The 21,914-nt window shown below is 45.6% G+C and overlaps 4 protein-coding genes across 4 annotated transcripts; 1 reads left to right on the top strand and 3 right to left on the bottom strand.

Moving 5' to 3' along the window:
- Positions 1-6,942: 6,942 nt before the first annotated feature.
- LOC128707835 (uncharacterized) lies at positions 6,943-7,734 on the bottom strand. The gene has a single exon (XM_053802794.1). The coding sequence runs from the start codon at positions 7,732-7,734 to the stop codon at positions 6,943-6,945; it is 792 nt and encodes a 263-aa protein (XP_053658769.1).
- Positions 7,735-10,328: 2,594 nt separating this feature from the next.
- On the top strand, positions 10,329-11,585 carry LOC128707935 (uncharacterized). Its single transcript, XM_053802893.1, has one exon. The coding sequence runs from the start codon at positions 10,329-10,331 to the stop codon at positions 11,583-11,585; it is 1,257 nt and encodes a 418-aa protein (XP_053658868.1).
- A 2,814-nt stretch (positions 11,586-14,399) lies between these two features.
- LOC128716019 (uncharacterized) lies at positions 14,400-15,670 on the bottom strand. Its single transcript, XM_053810946.1, has 3 exons — positions 15,647-15,670; positions 14,783-15,247; positions 14,400-14,618 (listed from the first exon to the last, which is right to left on the bottom strand). The coding sequence occupies exons 1-3, from the start codon at positions 15,668-15,670 to the stop codon at positions 14,400-14,402; spliced, it is 708 nt and encodes a 235-aa protein (XP_053666921.1).
- A 1,659-nt stretch (positions 15,671-17,329) lies between these two features.
- LOC128709224 (uncharacterized) lies at positions 17,330-20,966 on the bottom strand. Its single transcript, XM_053804208.1, has 3 exons — positions 20,941-20,966; positions 18,386-18,570; positions 17,330-18,033 (listed from the first exon to the last, which is right to left on the bottom strand). Exons 2-3 carry the CDS (start codon positions 18,540-18,542, stop codon positions 17,330-17,332), a joined length of 861 nt encoding a protein of 286 aa, XP_053660183.1. The 5' UTR covers positions 18,543-18,570; positions 20,941-20,966.
- Positions 20,967-21,914: the final 948 nt, after the last annotated feature.

Genomic DNA, 21,914 nt, shown 5'->3' with positions numbered 1-21,914 from the left:
ATGAGGCTAGGGCTTTTATTTTCCCGTTTTGCTTTCTTCCGGCGGCTGGCAGCGGCCACGGCGGTTCCTGGCGGATGATTGGTAATCTAATGTGAGAAGCAATGATTGTTCGTATGCGATAAACCGACGCGAATGTATGATTCACAGGCGTGCATGAGTGTGTTTGGTGCACGCTTGCTGGAGTGGAAATGGACGTGCGCTACACAAAATGTAGCTCGTGGAGGAGTGGTAGAATTATTTTCTTTACTAATTTGTGAAATGTTAGACATACACCGAACAGCGGATCATGCCAGAATCGTGTGGGAAAAGGCACAGTAGCACGGGAAATGGGAACGGGAACAAGGGAATAATTTTTGAAGTATGTAGCAGAAGGTTCGTTGTCGTTGCGGCTGTTGATGTCTTTCGAGTGCGCTTGAGCGCGGTTCCACCATTGCACTAGCAGAACAACTATGTTTGCCATACTTATGTGGGTTGTTGGAAAGAGGTTAGATGGGATTGATGATATGTTTTGGGGTTAGAGTTTATATTGTATTGATAAATTCTTTGTAAACAAATATGCTAAAGCTAAATTCGGAAGATTAACCAAGTCCAAATTGCAGTTCATGTTATAGGTTCGTTGTCCCTATTGCTGTTGATGTCTTTCTATCGTGCTTAACCGAGCAGCCTTTGCAGAGAATATTTTTACCATAATTATGTGGCTTATTTAAAATGAATTTGCTTAGATTATAGGACATATGGTCAAAAAGTAGTTGGAGGTAGTTGAGCATTTGGTTTTTTAACCTGTGGAGTAATTCTGGGCTGAGATTCCAGAGCAGAGAAGCAGAAGAAATAATGTTTATCCCGAGGTTTTAATAAACTGTAGGTAAATGATTTAAACATTACATGAGACAGAGATCAATGTGACTGTTGATGTCTTTCGCTATGACCTTGAGCAATAAAGTCTTCGCAGAGGAATATTTGTGTTTTCAGTAATTATATGGATTATTTGAGTGAAGTACGGGGATCGATGATGTATTTTAGGATTGGAATGATCATTTTGTAAGTTATTCATAAATTTGCTTATATTTTTAAAGTTGCTTTGGCAAATTGACATCACATCACCCGAAGTGGTAAAAAAGCATGTTTATTAACAGTAAAACCATTTTCATTTCCTTTCATTTCCTTGCTTCTCTTCCTCCTGTTCTGGTCCTTCTGTTTTTCCTTCGTCCGGAAAACATGTGTATTGCACAAAACCGGATGAATGTTTTACTATCTAGTGTGTAAAGAAGAAAAAAAACCCGGCGAAGGAAAAATACAACCCACCATTAGTAAGCTGTGCTCGCCTGGAACCGATACGCTTGTACGCATGCAGATAAAAACAATGTTGCTGCTATTGCTACCAAAAATTTCCACCCAACGCACCGGGGACCGGGTCAGGTGTGTGTGAACAGAGGTGTGTAAGGGCAAGGAAATAAAACAAAAAAAAAAACACCGAAAAAGTTTAATTCAATTATGTTACCGTAGGACATGGCTTTCTCTCGCCATTAAACGCAAAACGCACAAAACGGCCAGAAACGGCGTGCGGTTGGTGCAGTGTTGACCAACGTGCGAGGTTAAAAACAGAAAAATAGCTTTTCTGCCGGTTTCGAGCGTTGCCGTCGACTAGGGACATGGATCGTTTTCGATTAATGCATCCAAAAATCCGTCATAATTAACCAACCGGCACAGTTAATGGGTGAATCCGAGACTACCGTTGCGAGGCAAACATTTTCGTTCGCGCTCGCGGGTGTGGGTAACGTTCGTGAAAACAATTCACCACGGGGTTTCAGTTTTTGCCTCTTTAGTTTAAATGTGAATTTAATAAGTCATCTGGCGCGTTTGAAAATTTGGAGGCAAAAAGTGCTTTCTCCGAAAAACGACTAGGCCGAAAACAATCACGATGCTCCGTTTCATTGATGGGCGTGCTCGTGCAGGTGTGAATGTGCGGGCGAGGAACCCGATTGGAAAATTAAATTAAAATCGTCCTCCGGCGTGCAGGAAGTAGCCTCCACTTGCTAGAAAAGATGATGAACGATCTAGCGACAGACCGGTAATTCGTTCTGGCCGGAAGGTTTTTCGATTCATGGCCGCGTTTTGTTTCGTTCGATCACATGTGAAAGTGGTGTGCCCTTCCGGGGTACCACTGTCCGAGGGGGGGGGGGGGGGGGGGGGGGGGGGGGGTAGCTGGATTGTTCGGGGGCTGTTGCAGTCTGTGCAGGCGTGCGATACTACATACACACACCTTTTTGACACTTGGCTGTTGAACGTGTTGCCGCAGCGATTGTGGATCATTTAGTTTTTCCTTACAAATTGCTGCAGCAAACCCCACCATTCGGGATGTCCGGAACGTTTCCTTGGGGGTTATAAATGGTGGCAGCGTTTACGACTCCCACGGGATGCCATTAAATGATGGCCGGAGGGATGTGCACATGCAAGAATGCAGTGCAACACGCTGCTATGTGCCTTGCAGACACAGCTGTATGATGGAGTGGTTGTGGGCGTTGGGAAATCCGATGGGATGGACGGTCGAGATGCTTGAAGAGGGAAAGTGATCGTGGATGTGTGTATGTTCCAGTGAGATTGAGCCGCTTCGGCAAGACAGACGCTGAATGATGGATGTTTCTAGAATGATTTGTACGGTGAGCATGATGAAGGACAAATAGGATAAAGGGATCTCATGTGCTTAGCAGGAAGCTCTTCGAATATCTGTTTGAATATAGGATGTTAGCAAGTAGGGGTATTACTTTTCACCTGCTTTTGTGGCCCATCAGTAACCAAAGAGCATGATGAAGTTGAAAGAGAAACTGCTTTTCCGTCTTACGAGTTCTAATGGTAAACTTTTAAATATACGTTTTAGTACTTTATAATGATGCATTAATCAGCAATAAAAATGTAATAAAATTAAGTGTTTTTAATTCAACATATTGCAAAATGTAGATATTCAGCTTAAAATTTGGTTTTGAAATTATAAACGTGCAACTTAAGACTTTAAAGAGAAGATCGTCTATTATTGGTATTAGTTACCGATAGGTAGTGGATTGCACTTTCACTTGTAACACTTTTAAATGATGTGTTTAATAAAGTTTATTAAATAAAGGCTTATTTTACTTCTATTTTACATATTCCTTGTATATTTAATCCATTTTCATGTGTTGTTTAAAATTTATAGTGTGAAAAATTAACTTGAAATAGGTGCATACTGTTGTAATGTGCTTAAAACGATGAACATAACAATAAGCATATTTCATAATGATCACCAACTTACTTTTAACGTTTACTTTCAAGTGATCATAAACGACATTTTGTTGCTGAAACTATCTTCATATGATGCTTTTACCCGTTTCACTTTCGTCAAAACTCACTGCACACTAGTGCGCAACGCAATGCACACTTTAACTGCCATTACTTCGCTGAGCGATTATTTCACGCGACGCGCAAGATAGCTAGTTTCCGTCGGAAATGATGCAGAAGGATAGTTACATTATTTGAATAACTATTAATTTACATTCCGTCTCACGTTGGTGCCCGGTGCCGTTGATCGGTGCATCAGCCTCTCCAACCGGGCGAGCTTGACAAGCACCCGGACAGGTGGCTAGTTTGCAACAATCTGTAACGCCCCGATGATAGATGCCGCGAGAGTCGAGATGAAAACGGTCCAGCTACATTGATGGGGAAAATAAAAAAAAAAACCGCACTGCAGGCAAAAAGCGGATACAACCGTTTTGTTGGATAGTTTGCCATCCGCGGCCACTTTCTTTCGACCAGGTGTACTGCATGAGGCACGGGGTCATTTAGGGATTGCAGAGTTGGCGTGTGAAACGAAATCGAAAACATACGTGTACGGGGATAGGTACTTGGCAGTGTAATGTAGGTTGAGCTAGAAGCAATGTGTGTGTGTGTGTCTTTGATCGTGGGAGAAACGGTAATATTGAGCACCTTGAAACGACCGGTACACTAATGACCTTCGATGGAGGTCAATTTGGCGATCGGCATGATTTTAGTGCAATTTTCAACGAATGGCCAGTGCGCTTTTACGGTGGCAGGAAGTAGGCGAATGCGCCAAAGTTCACTGTAGATTAAGAATATGGAGGGCGTCCGGTCAAAAGGTGGAGTTGGAAGGGAACTTTAAGGGAGTTCTTTCACTCGATGGATTTGGAGTTCTTATAGTTCCTTATTTTAGGGAAATTCATTGAGAGTTTCCAAAAACTTACTGTCGTTCTCATCATCGGTATGTTGGGACTTGATAGCACTCACTTGAACACTAACTTTCTTACAGATTTACTATCCAAAGCTAACCTGCATACGAATTTTCCTCGTTGCATGCGAATTGGACATAGCGTAGTGATTCGCATTTGTGTTTATATTTAATAAAATAATAAATGATTCAATGCACATATGCAAAAAAAAAACACCAGCAATAAAAGGATCATATAAGAGGTATGAGCACGTCGTCCCCTACGGTATACAACTCGTACTCGTGATCATCGTCAAACGTTGATTACCGATCGGTTCACGGCAACTCGTGGTTGCAAGATTAATGGCTTGTAAAACAAGCGATTAACACCAAGCCGGCCCCTGAGAAAGTGTGCAAAGTTGGTGTTTGGACGGCTGGGAATGCAGTTCATACCAGCGGCAAGTGGGGATCGGGCCGGGATCGTTTGACAGGCAGATTCAATCCGAGCATCTGAGAAAGCTTCAATCACGGTTTGTTGATTGAAATTAAGGTAAAAGTGATGCTTTGTCAAATTGTCCAGAACCGGCCAAGCGTTTGGAGATTCCAATCTGGCTGGTTGTATACATTTACCCTCAAAGCTATTAAATTAAGATGTTTGGGGTCTGATTTTTGTAAAAGGAAACTGAAAGTGTACGTTCATTGATGCATGTACCAAAGCCGTCTAATGGGTAACGAGAGACGCTGCAGCTCGGTCGTTCGAAGGGAAAGGAACTGCACGACAGTTCTGGCCGGTACGCGATGGACAATGATGGACTGGAGCGTACGACTCATGGTAGAAAGTTGTGCCGAAGCGCACAAAGCTCCACCCAAATTGTGCGCGATTGAATTTGAAAGGGCAGTAATGATGGGCAGGCTTGCACATTTCCATTACGCGGTCCACCAAACCACCCATCGACCGGGGGTTGATTTATGCTCCGGTTTTTACCGGGTCTCTCGGACACAGCCTGCCGTTTGCAAGGCAACGGTCGCAAAACGCAAGACGGATTTATTGCCGTTTGGCCTGTTTGCCGAAGCCCTTCTAAGCCGAAGCGGCGGAGCACACTCGACCTTAACGGGATGCCGATTTATGAGTCATTGACGGTAGACCCGTGGGTCGCTTGGGGTTTTGCGGGACTTGCAAACGGTTCCGGTAGCGTTTGACGTTTGGCCAGCTGGAGAACAAACGCGTCCGTTTATTCGCGCAAACTCATTTCGGATGCGCGTCGGTTCGGCGAAAGGAAAAGTGACTGCAAAAAAAAAGGGCAACCGAGTGTGTCCGGTGCTGTTTTTGGCATTCTCCGCTACTTGTGTCGTGGCCCGGGAGTACTTCTTTTCTCGACGGGCAAACGAGCTGGAAAACAACGGTGCGGTTGTCGTGTTTGTTAACCGGGTTACGGTTTGAGATGGGAGCGAAATTGGTAAGAGTTTCCCGCTTGGAACGGAATTAATTTGCCAGCACAAACAAACACGGTGCTTGGTTCGGACAGAACGGAGCGCTGTTAGTTGATGTAGGTAAATGTGCCTTATGTAAATATTTTGTTGAACAATGTGCATACATTGCAGTTAATGGCAGTAATGGATCGACAATGGGAGTTCCGTGTGTGACTCAAGTTCCTTCACTTTCTCTAATCTAATTGAAGTAAAGGTGAAAGAGCTTATCAGAAAAAAAATGTCTGAAGTTTTTGAATATTCGGCAGTATTTGATTGTACGCTTGATGAAAGGTTTGATTTATTTTATTACTATCTTCTTTAGTTTGTTTAGCATTTACTGTTGATTGTTGTATTCCATTTTTATTCTTTACTTTTATGACTCGTACTATTATTTCGGAAAAGCTCAAACAATAATAAAAAAACTAGTCTTAAATCATATTTTTTGAATGATAATTCTTTATTTTGCTCGATTTGTTGGGAGATTTAATTACACATTTCAACGTCTGCTCGCGGAAATGGAAGAAGACGACAAAAGATTCGCCCGCATCCGTTGGTCCGGCCGATACACCGCATCCCTTTCGACTGTGGAAAAGACATGGGCGAACCGTGTGGAAGCAACACGAGCTGGTGATGGAAAGGGCGAGGAGGGAGGGGCGGGGGTTGGGAAAATGGGGGGGAGGTTTCGATTGGGAATGAAGGTTTAATAAATAAATAATTTAAATTAATCATTATAAATACAAAACACATAAACCCTTTTTGCGCCAATGGCAGATTCGCTTCCGCGCCATGTCTAATGGTGTGTGGGGGTGTGTATGTGTGTACGTGTTCGTGTACGTGTAGAGTCCAGGGTAGTGGAGCGTGTAGTGTTTGTGTACGTTTTGACTGATTGGAAGGTATTTGGAGGGGTTAATCTGTTCCTCAGGTTGCTTGGCGCACGTTGAACTGTGGCTGCTCCATCGGCGAACACCCGGCTGGGATCTTGCGACGAAGTTACGGGGAGCTTAATTCTATGAGCAGACCGCAGCAGTTCCGGATGGGTTGTTTTGTTGTTTTGATCCCTGGTTCAGACGCCGTGTTGCTGTCCCCCACCCACACCGGGAGCACGGGTGGCTGGACTGCAGGCGTTCGTGTGGCGCACCGAAGCTCTGCTGCTCCATTCCAGTTCCGGCGACACATGGTTTCGTAGTTGTTAGTGCGGTTATGGCCAGGGTTGCTTGTTTTTTGGGGGGGTAGTCGTCGTCGTCATCATCATCCACACGTTCACGCACGAAAGAACGGCTCTAGTTCTTGGGGACGTGAGCACGGTAGGCACGGTCCTGCATCACCATGTCGACGGAGTTGCCGAAGCTGCGGTGGAACTGGCCCGCCTCGTGCGTGTCGAAGTCACCGTGGTTGGACGAGTAGGTGTGGCTCTGCTGGACGTGCGGGTGCTTCACGATCTCGTAGGTCGTCTTCTCATGGCCCTCCGGGGTGACGAGCTTCTTCAGACCGATGATGGCGGAGATGACGAGGGCGATCTTGCCGATGATGAGCGCCTTACCGGCGACGATGGCGATCGAGTGGTAGACCATGGTCAGGATACCTCCCTTGATAGCCATTGCAGCGAGGAATGGTCCGAGGTATTTCTTCATCTTCTTGCGGCCCTCCTCGACCAGACGTCCGGTTTCCTGCTGGCCCGACGCGAGCATACGCGGCACATTCAGCTGCAGCTGGTGTCCGTCCATGAAGCGCTGGGCACGCTGGAACAGCAGCTCGTCGATCTTGGCCGAGGACAGCTTGGCCAGGTCGTGTTCGCCGAGGCTCGGTTCGTTCAGGGCGCGGGTGCTCGATTCACCACCGTCGGCTTTCTTCACGATCGACATACCGTCGAGCAGCTTGATGCTCGGCAGCTTGATTGCCCGGTCGGTGAGCTTGAGGGCTTGCACCTTGATGCACTTCAGCAGCTCGTCACTATCCTCGCACAGGGAGTACACTTTGCGCAGGGCGCGCACCGTACCGTCCTCGGCGGCATAACCACGGCCGGCCACTGCTAGCACGCACACTACCGCGCACACAAACTTCAACGAAACCATTGTTCGGTGGGTGGGGGTGGGAAGTAGGGGTTTTTGTTGTTGGGTGGGGTGGGACGAAGGACGAAAAGGAGAGCGTAACTCTTCCTTTTTCTTGTGTTGCCACACAAAACGGTCTTGATCAAGCTGCTGCTGCTGCTGCTAGACTACTATCGATCGGATACTGGATGCACTTCCTTCCGATCTTGGCCGCTCGAAGGTATTTATACTACTGATAGCTTGCAAGGAGCTGTGGCCAGATTTTATCGCCCGACGGAAAGGGCCCGAGCTGGCCAGCCAAGCGATAACGCACGTGAACACACACACACACACATGCACGTACTTTTTCCCTCCTAGACGATCCATCCTCCCACAAGCGCCTTTGCATGCATTTCGGACAAAACAGCTGACTGACTGCACCGACATCATCAGTATCGCTTCGCGTAAAAAAAGGCATTTGCTAGAACTTTTTGGAGCGTGAAAGCCAAGATCCATCTGCACATCGTACGGCACGCAATGCAACGAACTGCACGCCCGGAGGATCACTAGGAACGGCGCTCCGGATTGGTGAGCGTTACCGATATTTTGCTACCGATCCGACCGGGGCGATTAGCAACCCGGGGCAGGTGGGCGAGAGGCGGATCTTCGCGGAGTACCGATTTCTACTGTGTTGGCGTACACCGCGAACGACAGGGTGCTGGCGGCTGTTCGCCTAACTGCTTCACTAATTTGTGCAACATGCAAAAAGTAAACATGCCTCCAGCGATCGGAGATCTTTGAAGCGGTTGGCGGTTGGGAGGGTGAAAAAAGGGTGTGCAGGAAGGATGGGTGGTACGTGGTGGTGAAAAAATATGCACAAAAAAGTAGAAAACCCAGAGTTACTCCACACATGTATGGAGTAGCCCCAGTGCCAGGCAACATAGTCAGCGGGAAGGTTTGTGCGGTGGTGGAAAAAGTCGAACTGAACTAATCCGATCCGGTGAGCTCTGATTCCTTCGGATGGACATGCAAAACTTTTCTCTTTATCACACCGCTTCTCCACTTCTCCACCCCGCCCAGAGAAGGCAGTCAGAAAATGCATAGCCGGTGGATGCTCCCTGCCGGCGTTGTGGAACTGTGCAGAAAGCGAAAAGGAAAAACTGGCTAAAAATGAAGCGCAGGCGTTCTTCAGCTTAAACATTAGCCCATGAAAAACGGTAGGATTTAGACGAAGGAGGAACGGTAGGCAAAAAATCACTAGGACACACACACACAGTCACGCATGCACACAAACACCAGCTAATGCTTTGGTGAAATGGTAACCGGCACTGGTAGCAGCGCGTGTTCATCGCACCTGTTCGATGCGCTTGCAACGGATTTTTACTTTTAATTCGTTTGGACGGACGGTTCGTTTCGTGTTTTTCGATTCTTGGCCCCGAACGATGCAGGCTTGCGGGTCGTTTAGCAGCACGCGTCCCGCAGACCATGACCATGACTGCAGAGCCAGACGAGAGCGGGCAAGGAATAAGCGGTGCTGAAGCCTTGTTTTTTTTGTTTCGTCAGCAGATAAACAGTAGTTTTCACTCAGCGAGATTTGTTATTTGCCTCGCTATCGCAAACGATGTTACCGAGAGTTCGATGTCACTCGGGCCATGATGGTTGTGATGGGGAGTCTATGCAGGAGCTGGGAATGGAGGGGTGTGTGATTTTATGCACCCCGGAAGTGTTTTGCATATTTAAAAGGCAAGGCCCATGACCCTGGCCTACTGGCGTGCCGTGAAATGGTTGCTTTAGTTTGCAGTGCGAGACACGAAGCCTACAGTATTGATCGTTACTGTGGATTACGACGTGTTTTCAGGTGTCCGTTATGTCATGTGGTTGGTAGTCATTTTCAGTGAAAGCAGACCCGATGGTGGTTCCAATAGTTGATGGAACTAAATGTCGGTACAGAAGTCACTGTGATGGAGATTTATATTTTATATTTATTATAAAATTAATTTGATTTAATGAATCTATTTAATAGATTTATATTTATAATATTAATATTTAGATTTAATGCACAATTTAGCAATTTTTGCAGGATTCCTTTCTGGAAAATCGAGCCAGCCTCTAACGAATTAAAAATATATATTTGAAATTATGTTCATAATATGGAATTCTGCCAAGTTCTTTTGTAACATTAAAAATTTGATATCTTATGTAAATCCAAATCATCCGTCACTGACCACCCGAAAACGATTGGTAGCAAGTGCTTGTATCCAAACGCTGGCCTTTTGTTATCTGCACGTGTTGTTCTGCCCTAGCCTAACACAAATTAAGAAAGCCATTATAAATCATGGTAGATAAAACTTGGTGGTGTAGTGATTACACTAAAGGGTACATTCATAAGGGTAAGAACAAGAGATAGACTGTTCACACGATACACACGCCACTGGAAAGCTGGTAAATCTTGTTCCTTATCGTTAGTGTATGTTCTCCTGTTTCCGCTGGTGGGTCGAACTCATTATCAAAAAATCGTTCTACAAACAGCCGAGCCATTCGTAACCTGTGAGTGCTCATTTAAAAGCAATTTCAGGTAATTCTCAAAGTAAGACTGCTTATTTTGAATCGGGCCAGTTTCACTCAGTACACGCCAAAGAATGGAAGCAAAGCAGTTAGATCTATCGGATGAAGATCTACGAAAAATAGTGAGCGATCACTTGTCGTCCAGTGGGAGTGCTGTTGACCAAACGTATCGTGTTGTGCGGGCACTGCTGGAACCGTTTAGCCCGTGCCCGGAAGGTTTTCTAGCAGATCACTATGCGCTGAAAGTTACCGTCGAGAGAAGCGATCGATCGGAGGAGCTTTGTTTCTTCGTAAAATGTCTTCCCACCGAGAACCCGGTGCTCCGGAACTACATCGAAGAAATGGGTAGCTTCCGCAAGGAATGTAGTGTGTTACAGTGCATGGTGGGATCGATTCAGCGCTACTGCCCATGGCGAACGGTGGCTCCGCGAGTGATCTTTGCCAAGGGCAAAAAAATGCTCGTCATGAATAATCTCAAATCGGACGGCTATACGACTGTTAAGCGTCCAAGTGGCCTGTTGGATATGGCATTGGTACAACAAGCTCTCGAAACGTTAGCCTGTTTGCATGCGGGTTCGATCGTGCTGGAAGAGCAGCGAGGTAAACGATTGTCAGAGCTTTTTCCCAACGCTCTCAACGAAAACGGTTGGGTCCAGACACCCACCAGCACCAGAGTGAAAGATGTGGCGAATGTTATCAAACTGTACACGGAGTTGGTTAAGATATGTGAACACTGGCAGGGCGTACGTAAGCAAACCATTCTGGAGCGTCTAGCACCGCTGATAAGAAGGATCTACTCGTATGTGGAACCGTCGCATGAATTTCGGAACTGTCTGAACCACGGTGACCTCTGGTGCAATAATATCATGTTCAAGTGCAATGAACAAGGAGTGCCGACCGGCTGTGCGTTGGTTGACTATCAGCTGTCTCGTTACGTGCCTCCGGCGTACGACATCAATCTGTTACTGTACCTAACGACAAGCCGTCAAATGCGGGATGAGCATCTACCTTCACTTTTAGATCATTACTATACGTGCTTTTCGGTAGTGTTGGAGCGAAATCAGCTCAACGTGTGTGACATTTTCCCGCGCGAAACGTTCCTTCGCTGCTGCGAACATTATCGTTTGGCAGGGCTTATACACTCAACGATAATTAGCGGTGAGGTGACCTTACCGAGCCGGTTTCTGGAGGAAATTTTCGGAGACTTGCAAACGACGGCAAGTTTCATGCCGGATAAGAAAGTATGGGTTTGCGTTAAGGCTTTTCAGGCAGATGAATGCTACAGGAAACATTTGGTAGAGCTGATGGATGAACTGTTCGATTACATATAAGATAAAATTATTAGACGAGAACTGTTTACTGCTCAAAAGAAGTTTATTGTATGATCAGTAAACAACTAGAGATCGCGGTGTTTGGAAATTGGACATCTTTTTTGGAAAAATTTGGACATCTTCCTATTACTACTTGATTCACTACTTGTTATGTTATATGTTAGCTTATAACCGGTTTTCGCCATTCTACTGAAGATTCTTGAAAATAAAAGAATTACATCTGTCAGCTTTCCTAAAACTACTTCTTTCGCATATAATAAATTAAAATCAACGCATAAAAATGTTCAATTGAAAATCAATCTGAAACTCACTTTCATCCATACCTGTGAAGACAAATACTACGAACGTAATAACTTTCATATTCAAAACGAAAGGTCATTGTCGTGCTGGCACTCCGGGCAACCGATGTCCATGCAACTACCTATTGGTAGTAGTTGTGGATCTTTTTCTTTGCCACAATCCATTACGAAACATCGTTTTTCCAACCATTCATCCATTTCCCAATGGGAAAGCAAAAGTGTTGTCCAAGGCCCTTGCTTCCTTCCTTTCCCGTAAGCTTCCTGTTTTGTTACAGCCAACATTAGCCACCGGTACCGACCGGGGTGACTTATTGCCATCCGTGTGTACAGGAAAGAAGGAAAGGTAAGCTCTCTTTTTGGGGCCCCGTGGCAAAGCCCAGGTCGAGAAGTTCTGCTGTCGCCGTATCCCCTGTCGATGTCGTCTCTGTTTGTTTGACTAATCCAAAGCGAATGCAATGAAAGGAGGGAATGAAATAAAGAAAAATGATTCGGCTAGAAAGGAAGCAGTGGCGGGAGCGGATTTCCACCCTTTTCCCGAGGTCGCGCGAGAAGGAAAAACAACATGCAGCTGGTAAGACTTTCACCCGGTATATAGCCCTGCGCAATCGCATCGGCCACAGGTTGCATGGTCGCGTAAGCTTTATAGCTTCCCCATTTGGCGTGGTGGATTATGTGGTCCCGGGAATCGCACTCGGAAGGACTGGTGGGGTGAGTGGAGGAGGACTGCCAAAGGGCGCCATAAGACGGTTGAAGTGTATGTTTTGGTCGGTGTGTCTGTGTGTGTCTTCCGATGCATTTTCTCCTGCCTTGTCACATTCTTACCGAGCGGCAGCCGAGCAGCGCTACTGCACTTGGCATTAGGGATACACCCGCTGTTTGTAGTTTCTTTCCCACTGGGAAACTTGACTGTTGGTGCCTTCGGTAGTTTATTCTTTTGTTCGACGCTATTACTTTCGGCGCACGGCTCACATCATCGTGCACCGTTGGGATGCAATTGAAGGTGAGATTGCAGTAAGAGAAGAAATTGGCAGTCAGCAACCTGTTTTTACCCCTTTACATCACTCACCAGAAAATATATATGTGTGTGTGTTTGATTTTATTAGCTTGCATCTCGGGTGCATCTGCCTTTCCCGGTCGTGTCCGTGTGTACCTTCACTTTATTCATATCGTTCCCACCTACGCGAGGTGAATGTGTTTAATGTTGGTCGTAAACATTTCAACTGCGTAGCTTTTCCATTTTGATAGAAAAATGGTGTAGCGAGCACTGTTTCAATGATGAACACTCGTGTAAATTTAGAATGGAAAGCTTCGTTTTACTTCTTTGTTATGTTAAATTTATGTTTTAAAATTCTGTTACAACAGTAAGTATATGTATCGTTCAGATAGCACTTTTTTAACTGTTTTTTTTTGCCATTTATGTTACTCACTCTCCTTTTTACTTCCATGCTTTAATGGGCCACCTGAGGTTTTAATTGAATTATAGAAATATCGGCACAATAACATGTGATCTTACCCGCCCCTCGACGTGTTATCGTTAGAATTTATCGCACAAAATTAATCCCCTTAGTTTTAGCCCCCAGGAAAGGTCGTGAGCTACAAGAAGAAAATAAAATGGAAAGCGTTTTCTAATTTTCACCGTAATATTACTTCGAGAATCCGGCAAACCTTCAACGGGATGGATAAAAACCGCAGGCGAAGCATAGTTAAGTTAGTGTTTCGAATGCTTGCTCACGATCTGACCCACGTGTCGTTTAGCAGCTCATCACGGTAAAGTGAAGAGAAACGGAAACAGCAACATGGAAAAGGAGAGAAAAGAATGGCAATTTTAATTTCCCTATTGCCCGTGCAGAATGCGGTAGGAAGTTTGTAGTTGGTGAGGGTGTACCAAGGGCTTAAGCCTCGATTGGATTAAGCGTGCTGCCTGTTGAGGTGACAGCGGAAGCTACGCGAGTTCCGAACGTTCGAAACCTTTTTCTCCCTATTGGAGATGATTTCATAACAAGCCACGGCTAGCAGCGAGTGGTTCGTGACATGAAAGTGAAATCGATTACGGTAGTTTACGGGCACCCCAACGCTCCATGATGGGTTTTTAACCCACAGTTCCTAATGTTCTGTTAGAAAATCATCACCTTAGGTAGTTGGTGGTTGTGATATAATTGTTTTACAGTAGCATCAACCCATTCCCGTCGGTCATTGACCAGATTTCCCACACAATCAATGGGTAGTCACACGGCTATTAGCGATGGTTTGATGTGCGAACGCGTATGAGATCCTCAAGGACTTAAGTGGTCTATTAAGATGCAGCTTGCAGTGGGTTAATTTTATTGCCTATACTTGCCTTAAGCAGGGCCACCGCCATGCTCATTCAAGACCGGCGGGCTGCAGGGAGTGTTTTTTTTTCTTTTCTTCTGTGTACAGCGTCGTACCAATGTTCGAGCTAACGAGCTCTGTTTCTCGGTTAATTTCCTACCCGTCTAAGTGGAGCTATGTACAAGGTTTGGAGCATTGTCTACATTTAGGCGCCATCGTAGGCGTCCTGATAATCGTGATGCTCGGGGCGTCGCTTCCAGTATGGTAGATCGTCCTCCTCGTAGTAATGGTAACGCTGGTAGGGTTTCCGCGGTTCGATGCTCCGCTGCCAGCCACCTCCACCTCCGCCCCCATGATTCGAGTGGTCGTAGACGACTTCGGTTCCGTGCCCTCCGCCCGTTCCGTTCGATTTCTTCAGCCCATTCTGTGAAGGAAAGCAGTGCCGTGCGTGGGGAAAGGGGCAAAACATAGAGGGAGAGAGAGAGAGGAAAAGAGAATCCAATTTCAGCCGTTTCGTAGCTATGTACAGTGATGGTGGGCGCCTCCGTCATGTAGGACCGCGCGGAACACCAGTGCGAGCGTATTTACCAAGGTGGAGAAGACGAGTGCGATCTTTGCCATGATCAGTGCGACCGCCGCCAGGACGGCCACCTTGCCAAGAATGACTTGCGCTATCATCGCCATCAGTGCCATCAGTGCCATCGAGAACATACCACCCTTTTGCTTGTGCTTTTTACCCCGGCCTTCTGCCGTGGAGTCGAGCAGTGCCCGTCCATCCACATCCACCAAGCTGAGCTGAAACAGCCGAGAGAGCAGAAGCTCGCGCAACTTCCGGAACAATCCCGACCAACCGGAAAGCCGGGCAACGTCTGTTGGGTTGCGTGGCTCACTGCTGGACCAATCAGGATTTCGGCGCACGGTTACGAATGGAGTTACGCGAAACGTCACGTTAGAATCGATAGCGCGATCAAGAACTCGAAGCACTTCACCACGAAAACATTCCACCATTTGACCACTATCGAAGCAACTGCGGGCTCGATTGAGCAGGTGTCGCTGTAGCGTAGGGGAACGGGTATCGTTCGTCGTAGACTCTGAAGATACCGCATCTAGTAACACACGCGCCTCAGTTACACACGATCCTCGTAGCAGGCATCCGATCACTAGTCCTAACCAGTAACAGCAACTCCGCGACATCTCGTCGAGATCACGGCAGGTCTCGAGGCACCGGCAAGCGAATGATAAATATCCGTCCGGTGACAGATGAGTGACAGTTTTATACGGATGTGAAACGTTCTAGTTTTGGTTTGGGGATCGGTAAAAAGTAGTGCAACCATTACCCGAAAACCGTACCACAATTGACGGATAATACCTCAGCGCTTTTCAGTAGCAATCCTCATGGGGTCGTGGCCTTGAAAAGCACCAGACGGAAAATGAGTTCGTTTTGTTAATTACCGTTCGCCTCACATGTTTCCTCATTCTTGATTGTTTTGCTTCCAAAATTGATCCCACTTCACTGAATGTGGCTTTGTGTGTGGGCATGGAAAGAAGAGCAGTTGAAATTTGGGAGAAGACCACCGTACAACGCATAGGCATAGGCACATCGCATAGCAAATCCATCCACCGCAGAAGATGGAAAGAATCAACAAAGAAAGTAAATTCCAACAGGAACGAACTGGTAAGTTCTTCATTACGCTGCAAGAAATGAAGGTTGCGCATTGTGGGGCTGGTCGGATCCGGTGGAGTATGTACACAGTGGATTAATTAGGCACAACATACATGCGTGTCGGCATGGTTGATTGTGGCGAAAAGCGAACAAAAAAAAAACACGCTCTACCCTGCTACCCATATCCCAAAGGAAAATGGGTCTCAGATTTTCCATGCACCCATCTCTCAGGCAGCCCATCCGCGGGTGAAGGTGTTTGGCTTAGTAACCCGATTCGGGCTCAGCGGTGGCCATTAGAGCGTAAAGTATGGTTTATTAGTGGATGTTCTTCAGTTTGAATGCGTTTTTGGGAGGGAATGCGATTGGGAAAGGGGACATACGCATTCTGAACGGAACTTGCACTTTCTTTTCCTGAGCATCCGTTTCTAGGAGTCACTTTCTATACTTGATGAATCGTCATTCTGTAGAGAGAATAGTTCTCATGGAAAAAAAATTCATGCGTGTAAATTTAGAAGCTTTAGAGGCAAATATAATTTTAAAAGAATAGTAACAGTAGAAGCAATTACATTTTCAGTAAATAATCAAATTCACTTGTTTACTTAACGGATATGTGTGACAAATCGGAAAGCACTGTAAATGTGTAAGCTTAGTAAGTTTTATACTAAACCATTTAAAGGTTCGAGAAAAGTTGAGAGATTCTACTGATCTAGCTTCACATAATCCACTTTAGTAGGAAGTTTATCCGTAAACGATTTTAACTTTGCCATTTTATCTGATGGTCGACATCGTGAAGAAAAAAATTAAACAGGCGGTTAAATATATTTGAATTAAAAATATTGTCGAAGCATTCCGTTTTCATGACATTTGTAGTAAGATTTCGTACTTCTGGAATGCACTGGGTTAATCATATTCAACTCAATCCCAACTGTTCCCCGGAAAGTTATTTTTCCAGTAAGCGCTCGCCTGATTGTATGCAATTGTTGCTACAATTCTTAAGTACCCGAACAGGGTTTCTAAATCCTAGGAGTTATTGAATATTTCTAACTTAAAAGGGGTCAATCTGCCTCTTAGAAAACTAGTTATTGAATAATTTGAGTGTGTGCAAATTTTGAGCTGTAAATTGTAGATAAATGTTTGAGCCTTTTTTCTTTTTTTTACTTTTTTCAAGTTTTCGACTAAAAGTATGAACAAAATTTCTCAAATTTGTAAGTTTTGAATAACTACCAATTGTGTGTTACGATATCGATGCAAATGCATTTTATTGAGATAGAGAACGATAAGTTTCATATAATGAAAATACTGTGAATATTAACCCCGATAGTAATAACCGGAGCTGTTTAAATTGTAAGTAAACTCATCACGGTTTGACTTTGCTAGGCAGGTAAAACCATTTCCCATAATACTGAGGTTTTCGATTTTTGGTAAGCTATTGAAGAGCAATACTTGCACTTTCGTATCTTCGCTTGCCCTCGCTAATGATCGTTCCAGGCAAAGTTACGTCCGCTAGTTCCAGTGCCGCCACCTTCCGGTAGCGACCGTTCGTTACGCTCGGTGGCCAAGTCTGCGGTGACAAAGGGATAATCCGGACCACCGGCTGCACCACCGCCCGGGTGTTGCTGTTCCCGTTCGTAGAACTTCCGTTCGAACAGCCGTGCGGTTCGATCTTTTAGCATTTGCTGCTTTTCGTACTCGTAGAATTTATCCACCAGCGAGGCAGCTGTTTGCGGTTCGACACGCTCATCCAGATTGAGGAACTTATCCTTCTTCTTGTAATAGCCACCGCTGGTGTGGGAATCATGGGACACACCACCACCACCACCGCCGCCGTGGTAGTCATCGTGATGATGATGCTGATGATGTTGGTGATTGTCAAAGTCAGGACTGTCGGCGAGCGGGTTGTTGTAGCGGAAGGGTTTGGCACCGAATCCAAAACCACCGATACCTCCGTGACCGGCAAAGCCTCCGCCATAGCCACCGAATCCACCACCGTAGAGGGAGGGAGTTAGAAACGAACCGTAGCCAAACAGTCCGGACAGAAAGAGAGCTATCTTGCCTAGGATGAGCGCCTTTTTGCTGAGTAGTATCAGACCGCCAAAGACGAGCGGCAGCAGTGTTGCCAGGTTGAATTTAAGGCCAAGCAGGAACGGTACGACGAAGCTTTTGGTCAGTATGCGTGCTGTGGGGAAAATGGGACTGTTAGGCTGTTTCACCATCAAGCAAAGCGCGTATGGAGAGAGAGAGCTTGCTTGCACGCAAGGCAGATGAAAGCTTAACCTTGGAAGGACAGTGAGCTTTCGCGTGGCTTTTATTTATAGATACTGAAAAACGCTTCGACTCAAAGGAAGTTCAATGTGTATACTGTTTTATGAATGTAAATGAATTGTGGGTGGTTTGGTTACAAAACAATATAAAAATAATATTTTTCCACATTGATGTTGATAGAAGTACGAAGAAAAGAAAGTTGTTCGAACAATATTATCTTTACCTAATATTTTAAAATAAACTTTTGAAAAATCCAAGACACTCACCGGTAGATTTTTCTTCGAAAAGTGAACGTTCGTCGTTTTGCACGGATGGATCTAGCACAAACTCCAGCAATCCGGCAGCACCGATGGTTGGGCCAAGCTTTAGCTTCAGCCCCGGGTAGATGATACCCATGTCCCACAGCAGCTGGCGCTGAGCCATCACGGCGCCTGCATTCTCCAGGATTCCTCTGCAGGGTGTCGGATTTCGAAGGGTGCGCGGGAAAATGGCGTGAAAAATGCAAAAGGAAAAATTAGGACGGGTAGAGCAAAATTTTCATCACCACCGGTGGTCGATGTTCGATCACTCCCGGTGCCAAAGCCTTTCGCGTGGATCAGTGACGCATTAAGCGTACGGGTGGGATGGTTCCGTTACGACTGCTGCTTGATATTTCCCCTGTTGGCGGGAAAAAGATCAAAGCGACATTGCTAGTGGGCAGAAAGCATGGCATTTCGGTGAAACCAAGGAACACAGAACCGAATAGATATGCCTTTCTTCAGGCCTACTTCTTGTAATCAATAGGATTTATCACGCTTTGAGGCGTTTGATAGCGTTGAAGCGTGGATTGGGACGGTAATTAGTTTAATATGAGATTATTCAAAGGAATTCGATATCTTTACCACGCACGGGGAAATCTTTGTTAAGCAATGTAATCCATCGGTAGGGGAATTTTCCCATGTTATGTATTAAAATGTAGGTTAAGATAAGTGTTCAATAGCTGAAGAAAGGAGATGTACGCTGTACGGATTGCTAACTTAAACTAAAATTTATTCACAAACTCTTATACTTTTACTTAGTTATCATAATCCTTTCACTAACACTACTCTGTACATGGAACTGTGTTCTCGGCGTCAACGATAAGGTAGATGAGATTTAGAAAGGGGCCTCCAAAGGACCCCCCGATCATCGGTTGCCAAATGAAGCCATTAGACCTTTTTCAAGTTAAGAGCCTCTGCCATTCCTCTCAGGGCTTCTAACGGGCCTGATCCATCACAGCTCCGAAGGGAATTTTAATTATTTCGGAAGAAGTATGAAATGTTGAACTACGCAGAAATAAAATAAGTAAAATCATACTTTTAATGCAATTATTACTGAGTATGATTGAATGACAACATCATGCCTGACAACATCATGCAAGTCTCCTCACAGTTACAATATTCTGGCATTTCTGGTGTAAGGAGAGAACCATGTTCCGGGTTGGTGTTAACAGAAGTTCGCATGGAAGGCGGAAGGCTAAATAACCACTTCTTTCCATACATTTGACTGGCAAGAGGGAGCTACGAACCAAAAAGGTTAAACAGTCTTTGTTCAAAAGAATATTCCAATGTGGAAGCGTCAGTCCAAGTGAGCTTTCTCGAAGAATCAAGCGACAATCTAGAAACAACGGCTAAAGATTTTCCGGTGAGAGTTTTTCAAGAGGTTTTCACGGTGAAATTGTTCCCAGAACTTCACGATTGAAGGTCCATAACGACCACCACCGTTGTGGTCCATCAATCGTGAAATTCTGAGCATCTTTGAGAAGGGGGAATCTATTACAATAATTTCTTGAGCAACACAATGGATGATTTGAATATTACTATTTGACTGCAGCAAGAATACTACGGACGGCCGGCCAAGTATAGAATCGATCCATGACCTTCGGCACTTTTGACCGAGGAACTAGTTTATGGGGCCATAAAAGATGTTATAATTTGAGCTAAATGTATACACAAACAGTTACATGTGTGAAGATTGGAACAAAACTTTATAACTCCATCTTGAACTCCACAAATCCTAGTAATTCTTCCAGAATTCAATCAATTTATGCAAACATAGGTTCAATGGGTATATTTTCACACAATATCAAGTCTATCGGAGCTATGTATGTTACTATACAAGGATATACGATGTTCTAATGCGACACGCACTCTTAATTCGTGATTGTAACGTTCAGCTACTGCAACCTTCTGCAGAGCGTAGTTCGGAACGGATTAGGAAATGGAAATACCAGAATGGGCCCATCAACCTCAGGAAACCCACTGTTGGCAAAGTGGAATGTGCATATATTAGAAGCATGCACAAGTATTTCCGTCTGTAGCCTAAAGTTGGGCGAATATTTTACACCGAAAAAGGAACGTTGGAAAGAAAGTCAATAGCTACTCGCCGCGGCACTCTCCCATCACATTATTGAGACTCAATCGGACACCCTCCCCGCACCGGTGATCGTTGGCTTCCTGTTGGCACTCATTTGTTTTCGTTTCGTTTCGCACTTGATCCGTAATTTATTCAAAACACAACCAGCCCGACAGTATGGCAAACGCAAACCCCAAAAAAACCCGGTCAAAAAGTGGAATATCAATTGAGGAGCTCGCGGGTCGTACAAACACTCTTGAGCCGGCCGTTCCCAATTCGGCCGATTGACACAAATTCCATTCTGGCGGGCGTTTCCGTTTCGTTTCGGTCCTACTGGCATGGTTTTTTTTCTTCTTCTTCTTCTTCAGTGGTTTCGTGTGTGTTTGTGCTCGTTTGTACATATGTGTCGAGTGTTGTCAGCTGAGAGGCACCACAGCGGGAAACTTGCCTGAAATCGAGCGGATCGTGATCGACAATGTTTGGTATGATGCGTGACGATGGGACCAACGATTCGTCCTTGATCATGAGCAGTCCGCTCGCGAGCGTATAGTTGTTCGCTTCCTCGAGGAACTGCAGCGACGAGAGGGCCTGCTGGCCGGCACACTGCAGCAAACCGGGCGACGGTGTCATGCGTATGCAGTAGTCGAACGTATTGAGCTGTGCGCGGACGGTTACCGCGAACAGGATCAAGGTCAGGAGCTGATGCATTTTGGCGGTATCACTACGTAATGCTTGTATTCACAATCACGGAAGGCAAGGCGTGCACATTACAGCATAAAAGTACACTACGATTCTCGATTCACTCGTCCTGTTTGTTCACTTGTTGCACTTGTTCACTTGGGACACAAACTTGTACGGCACGGCATCGGAATTTTTTCGCCAATCGAACTATACCCCGTCGTCTTCCGGATGGGCACTGAGTGCAAAAATCATCTCCAAAATGTATATATACTGCAACGGGCAACTTGTCACGCCGCCAATCGGGCTGGAAAATTCTTCCCCCGCCAGAGAACGCGTGAGAAAAAAAAGCCTTCCACTGTTAAAGAAGTCGCGCAAATCGGATGCTTGGCCCGCGGCCGCGCACCACGAAATGCGAAAGAAATTTATATACTTTAATGGTAGAAATGGTAGCCCCCGACGTCGGGCTGCTCGCCGGTGATCGGTATGGGAAACTTCCCTAGCCACAACAATGCACCATCAAACCGAGGAGCGAGGAGGAGTCTGGCGATCCCTGCGATCAGCGATCCGTATCGCCGGCACCGTGTCCCGTTTTGCACCCGGTTGCCCTAGCCGTTTGGTCGAATTGCGATTATGAGTGCACATTTACATAACCTCGAACTCGAAATTACGTGCGCACTTTTCGCGCCACCATTTGTGTGTGTGTTTTTTTTTGTTGACTTTCTTGTGAGAATCGCCAACAGA

The sequence above is a fragment of the Anopheles marshallii genome, chromosome 2 (assembly GCF_943734725.1).
Source record: "Anopheles marshallii chromosome 2, idAnoMarsDA_429_01, whole genome shotgun sequence".
NCBI classification, from domain to species: Eukaryota; Metazoa; Arthropoda; class Insecta; order Diptera; family Culicidae; genus Anopheles; species Anopheles marshallii.
Note: the sequence above shows the minus strand (reverse complement) of the source record. Positions and strands in the feature narration are given on the sequence as shown.

Excerpts from the sequence above, each read along its gene's own strand:
- LOC128707835 (XM_053802794.1), bottom strand. The coding sequence starts at position 7,734 with ATGGTTTCGTTGAAGTTTGTGTGCGCGGTAGTGTGCGTGCTAGCAGTG.
- LOC128707935 (XM_053802893.1), top strand. The coding sequence starts at position 10,329 with ATGGAAGCAAAGCAGTTAGATCTATCGGATGAAGATCTACGAAAAATA.
- LOC128716019 (XM_053810946.1), bottom strand. The coding sequence starts at position 15,670 with ATGAGGAAACATGTGAGGCGAACG. Across the intron at positions 15,248-15,646 it reads GGAAACATGTGAGGCGAACG|CGACACCTGCTCAATCGAGC; the intron begins GTAATTAACAAA and ends CCTACGCTACAG. Across the intron at positions 14,619-14,782 it reads CACTCGTCTTCTCCACCTTG|AATGGGCTGAAGAAATCGAA; the intron begins GTAAATACGCTC and ends TTTCCTTCACAG.
- LOC128709224 (XM_053804208.1), bottom strand. The coding sequence starts at position 18,542 with ATGGCTCAGCGCCAGCTGCTGTGGGACATGGGTATCATCTACCCGGGG. Across the intron at positions 18,034-18,385 it reads TTTCGAAGAAAAATCTACCG|CACGCATACTGACCAAAAGC; the intron begins GTGAGTGTCTTG and ends TTTTCCCCACAG.